The sequence below is a fragment of the Bacillus rossius genome, chromosome 3 (genome assembly GCF_032445375.1).
Source record: "Bacillus rossius redtenbacheri isolate Brsri chromosome 3, Brsri_v3, whole genome shotgun sequence".
Taxonomy (NCBI): domain Eukaryota; kingdom Metazoa; phylum Arthropoda; class Insecta; order Phasmatodea; family Bacillidae; genus Bacillus; species Bacillus rossius.
The window spans coordinates 122,281,987-122,287,986 of record NC_086332.1 but is presented as its reverse complement, the minus strand read 5'-3'; the positions used below and the strand labels follow the sequence as shown (position 1 = coordinate 122,287,986).

At 37.0% G+C, this 6,000-nt stretch overlaps 1 protein-coding gene across 2 annotated transcripts in view; it reads right to left on the bottom strand.

Annotated features, from left to right (window-relative positions):
* Positions 1 to 545: 545 nt before the first annotated feature.
* LOC134531211 (dynein axonemal heavy chain 2) overlaps positions 546 to 6,000 on the bottom strand; it is an 864,487-nt gene continuing 859,032 nt past the window's right edge. For both annotated transcript variants that reach the window (XM_063366870.1, XM_063366871.1), the window contains one exon: positions 546 to 894. In XM_063366870.1, the coding sequence (XP_063222940.1) occupies positions 752 to 894 (143 nt within the window). In that variant the 3' untranslated portion in view covers positions 546 to 751. The remainder of the gene's footprint in view (positions 895 to 6,000) is intronic.

Sequence of the window (6,000 nt, the reverse complement as noted above, 5' to 3'; positions counted from 1 at the left end):
TAAATTTTTACTAAATGCTGATTTATGCCTAGCGAAGAAGGCGGACAACAGTTAGTCATAAATATTTTAGAGTTAAAGAACATTTTTTTGCCTTTATGATACACATATTCTTGTGTAGCATTTAAATCTCTCCTCCTCCCACACACAAACACATACACACAAGATTATATTCTGTGACATCCTTATTTTGTCATGCCCACCAACATGAATCAGTAATAAATTTGTTTTTTATGTGATATTACTCCTACCGTCTCATTCATGGAGGTCTGTTGTAACTGGAACTTGAGCCAATTAGTCATACTAAAGGTTAAGTTTGTACCACATACCCTTGCTTTAATAGTAATAACATGATGCCGTAGCACTCATGGTTACGGGGGTATTCTAAAATGAATTATCTATTCCAACCTTATCCTACCTTCATTACTAATTCAATTTCTTAAATTTCTGTCAAGTTATGTTTGACTATAATTTTACTTCAGTTTTAATGCTTTTAATTTGGTAGCAGGAACATTTGCAGTCACATCCATGAAAAAAAAATCCAGGAATTTTAGTATTCAAGTTTATTTACAAATTCACAGTAAAATCTTAACATCATTTGGTGCAAGCTACAACTGTCAATTTTTTTTTTTTTAATGCAAGGCTCAAAACATTTGACTGACATACCATTTAAGAGAAATGTTTCTCCTTTTAGAGTGTAAACCTAAGTAGTCAGAGAAAAAAGCTAGCACTGCACACAGGCATGCCAACACATTTATGTGGCCAGACTGAGGAGCAGTGCGGTGGCCCTCTTGATCCAGTGGTCTGGTTTGTTGGCACCACTCTTCAGGTCGACCGCTACCACGAACGAGGTCATCGATCGGAACGGGTATGAGAAGCATGGGCACACGTACATTCCTAAACATAATGTACAGTCAGTTTAACACACAGTTCAGTATCTTGAAAAACAGCCAGACCAACAAACTTTAAATGGTAAAAATGCAGCAACCAAGCAATCTGCAGCAAAACATATCATTAAAAGATGCTAAACACAGGTGTAATGTATGACAGGGTGAAGGGACATCAACGTCATTAGAGATGATGAACGATGATGAGATGCGAGTTGATTAGATGGGGGATGAGAGTACCCAGAGAAACCCCACAGGATCACAGCTGCGTCTTCACTGAGAATTAAACCAGAACCGTCTTGTGCCATGGTGGGAGGCAAGCCATCATGGTGCACTGTCTTGTCAAAGGCTTTGCTCAAAGGGACGTGTTCTTTCATTTGTCCCTACTGCTATGCCTCCTCACACTAATGATTTAATAAATTTATTCTTTTAATGACATTAACTTTAACAGAGGCCAACTAGTTTGATGGCACTCGTCTTCACTCATGTTCATAGACTGAAGCAGAGAAAGTGAATTTAATCCTGATCCGATTATAATACAATAAATCTAGCATTTTCGGGACCACAACAGTGCCAGTTTATCGAATGTCAAAATACTCAAAATACAAAGTTTTAATGGGAATACTACGGATAATCCAAATCCACGGATGATTATCATAAAGTGCATGCAATATATAGACTTAATAAAGCAGTTAATATTTTACTTTCAAAAAATTTATTCATATAGTTTAGTGGTTTCTTACATAAAATTGGTTAAAATATTAGCGCAACATTAATTTAATTAATAATACAGTACTCTTCCGAATAGATTCTTTAGAATGGAATAAATAGATTCTTTAGAATTACATGTTTATCATTGTCCAAGGAAGCACTTAGTTGTGCTGGACTTTTAGCAAGCAGCCAGTATGAATCCCATTTTCATTAACCTCAACTTTTACTGAATATTAAGGAAAAACATAGTGTAATAGAAAGGTAATGCAGTCGCACACATTGGACTTGAATCCCAATCTCGTCGCCACTGATAAGTTGGTGTCCACAATATTGTATCCTATATACTGTAACGCCCCTCGTGCCCTTGATTTTTAGTGTTATAACACCTCTTAAAAGTCCTAGGAAACAGCTGAACAACAAGCTACAAAATTCACATAAAATTCGAACATCACCAGAGGTGGCACGAGGCGGGGAACAAAATAATTTAGAAACTCCCTACAAACAATCCATTTGGGAGTCAGTGGATCGGTAGAAATATACATATAGGTACTCAATTAAATAAAAACAACAAAATAAGTCATGTGATCTATAGGCTTGCTGGTTTATTTATATTAATATTCTTTTATGTAGTGCATAATCTTTCTTTAATTAGATTTTACCAGAAAAGATGAATGCAGATTAACCATCGATCAACCAATTAGCATTTTAACATCTTAGCAATCATTAATGAAGAAAACATTAACACAATTTATAGTGCTAGCGAGTCCGGACCGCGAATCTAGCGAAAATTTAACAAGGTTCTAGCCATAGTGAAATGTTTACAAAAATAGTTAGAATATATTGCCTTGGTTTTGAATCTTATGCAAAAAAAATTACAATATACCCATGTCCAATAAGGGTTAATTCTTCTCGAGTCTTAATTACTGAAGATATAACTTTACATAGTTCACAAAAACTTCTCCCCTGTCCACTGGCACACCAAGATTGATGAAATTTTGTCGTTCAGAACTCACGACCAGGTAAAATTCGGCGGGAAGAGCAGAATAAATTTGGTTGGGGTTCACTCAATTGACTTTCAATCATGACCATTTGTGGAGGGGTGACTCGGATGACGGGGGTGTTTCTTCAATCGGTAGGTATCTCTTGCACCCTGCCTGCAACAAGGTCCAATATCGACAGAGATTAGACCAAGTAGCAGACAGACCATCAATCAGGCAAAAGCCCGCTAAAAGGGAGCGAATTGGGGGATATATTTAAAGCAAAAGACTCACCGAAGCAGGGTGATGACAGATGATTCCATTCATGTTGCGCGATCGCCAGTTAGGACGCGCATCGCGGAGATGTCGCGGAAGCACAACTAAAACGTAGCTATTCGGGTTGGCTGACTAACTAACAGAAGACAAAGAAAAGTTTTAGGGAAAAATTCCCTCGGCCAAGACGATCACATCCTATAGCGCAGAAGAAGGCAGATCTGCCCGCGATTTATTATTCAAGAAGCAGTTCGACAGAGACGCCGATGTAGTCAGACCAACAGCCCGCGCATTAATTCATCATGGCGGCTAGATCGTAAAAAAAAAAAAAAGACGCTGGGACCCGGTTGGCCGAAAAAAGGGGGGGGGGGGGGGGGGGGGGGAGACATGGCTCAGCGCCGAAAGGAGCCGAAGACGTCCGAGGCAAGGTAAAACGAAGGTCTGTTGCTTGGTAAAAACCTCTATAGCCGTCGAGCGCCGCGCGCTCTATGGAGGCGCAGTTGAACTAAGTATAACTTCGACTCGCAAATCTCGCGCTAGGTGACTTGCAACCAGCATGGGGCTAAAGGGGTGGGGGACAAGTGTGCTCTCTGGCGGCCAAAGAAAAGAGAGAGGGAGAGACTTAAGGACACGGCCACTAGTGTGCGCCGAAAACCAGGGAAAGAGAACTAGGATAAAAAAGGTTTGATATGAGTGTACAGAAGTCTGACAAAAATTAAATAAGAATAAAAATGCAAAAAATTTAAAAATGAAAATTTGAGCCTAAAAATTAAAATCTTTGCCAATCATACCAATAAACGGCACAATACAGGACAATGCTACTGAAAAATTGTATTAATTCCAGCGCTGTAATGGACTGGGTTTTGCTGTATATCTATGCTTATATAGACTGCCACATTGTTTCCAACTCCAAGTATCTATGTAAATAACAAGTAGCAGCCAATCACTATTAACTGCAGGGATTTTACTGAGTTATATATGTACTATAATTTAATGAAGCCAAATTAAAAAAAAAAAAATAATTATTATGGCATTAAAACTCTTGAAATTAAGATAACATCATTCAGTTTGATTTCTCCCCTTAAGTTTTAGCAAAATGTGTGAGCAAAACCAATTTTCAGAGGCTTTTAACATATTATTTAATCAAAAAAGTACTGAAATATAAATTAATTTTATATTCCCAGTAAAAGAATACCAAACAAGGACAAATATTGTTTTCTATTGTAATCAAAAGGAAAAGCACAACAAAGGAAGCTTTTAATATGTGGCCAGCATTAAGTCTATTTTCAGTGGCCCATTCTAAGAAAAAGTAAAAAAAAAAAAAAGATAAAAACTATCAATAATTAAATAATATTGTTAGTGAACACATTTTTACCACAATGTAAAATCGCAGGATTCCTGCCCCCTACTATCAATAACACTTTGACTGAGAATGTTTTATGTTGATGTTTTCTGAATGTTACATAATTATTTTGTATTCGCGTTTCTTCTACTATGTATAGTAATTTAAGTCATTTTGTTTCTGCTTTAATAGTGATTATTATTAATTTGGGATAGGTTTTATATAAAGCATGTACTATAGTTTACTATTATTTGTTTTACTGTAATTTACTTAATCACTTAAAATTAACACATATTAATTATGTTTTGTCAAATTTTAAAGTATATTCTGGGTGGTAAGACTGTAACATTCTAGAAAATTCTAGAAGGGTTCAAAAGAAAGGAAGACAAGGAGCAACACTCTGTCGCTAGCAAGTTATTTTTCACGCCTCAAGTTACTGCGTTGCTGGAAAAACCCAGCACGTTGGCGCATGACTGCGCAGCAAAAGACAGGAACTTTCTCTGGGCGCTGTCTCGCCAGCAAATCAGAGCGAGTCTTGAGGTGGTGTGATGTCTTGCCAGACTTTTAGGGAGAAACATTTTTCCAGTATTTGCCATATATGAATACTGTGTTGTGATTGGTCAGTTGGCCCACGGGGTTGCCTCCCTTTGTTTCTAGCTTTGTAAAGGAGGGTAGTCGTGTGGTGCTCGATTGTCGCTAAGAGCGGCCGCGTTGTCGGCAGCTCGCCTGATCTTCACGCCTGCTATTCGAGGCCAGGCTCAACTTAAAAAATTAAAACAAAAGGACTTGAATATATATATATTTTTTTGGTTAATTGAGCGACGCACTACATTGAATATGTGATAAATCGTCTGGAACTGTTATGTATGTTTACCGATTTTTATTTTTGAGAAATAATAATAATAATATGACTGCCTTGTACTCTTTCATTTTAATGCAACTACATAATATCCAAGGGAATAATTTATTGTCAATTTTGGCAACTATAAAAAAACCAAACTTCAAAATCATTGTATATAAGTATAATCTTTTCAAATGATTTAAGTGTTTCTGGGTTGTATGGCCGGGCCATCCTGGAATGTAACAACATATAGGGATCTTTAATGTGTTGTTATCATGAAATAATCTCACTTCTGTCACCAAGTTGTGCATAAGTTTTAGAAATGTGTGTGCGAAGTTTATTTTCCATGGCTTCTTAAAATAAAAGTAAAGAATATTTTATAAAAATAAACATTCTTTTCATTAGATATATGTATTAGGAATAAGGCTGAGAACACACAGAATGAGGAACGGCACGGCACGGCACGACACGACGCAACATGTGGTCTGATAGTAGTTGACTTCCATGAATTTACATGAAAGCAGTACACACAGAATCAGATGCGGCACGACACCACAAAACTGGTGATCAGACGCGAGGTGCTCCAACTTTGACGTGAGCAGACTGTCCGATGGCTGCAGTGTTCTCTGCATGCGCAAGTCCAAACATTTGCCAACAATGTCATGTGTGTTTATAGCTGACTAGTTAAATACTAGTTCTCATTGTTAATTTAATAAATTTGAGTAAATAAATGCTTTAAAAGTATTTTAATAGATTTTTCCTCAGTGTGAAGCCAGATGCAGATTGATTAGTATGTTTAGTACAAGAAAGACCAATTTTATATAATCCATCTTTTGAGGGAGTATCACGACAAGAATTTGCTTTCAAGACTGTGGGAAGAAATAATATAACGAAAATACGGTGTTAAGCTATCGCAAGGCATTGTTTTTCGCATCCCAATGCAAGAGAAAATAAGACTCCTCAGTTGTAAAA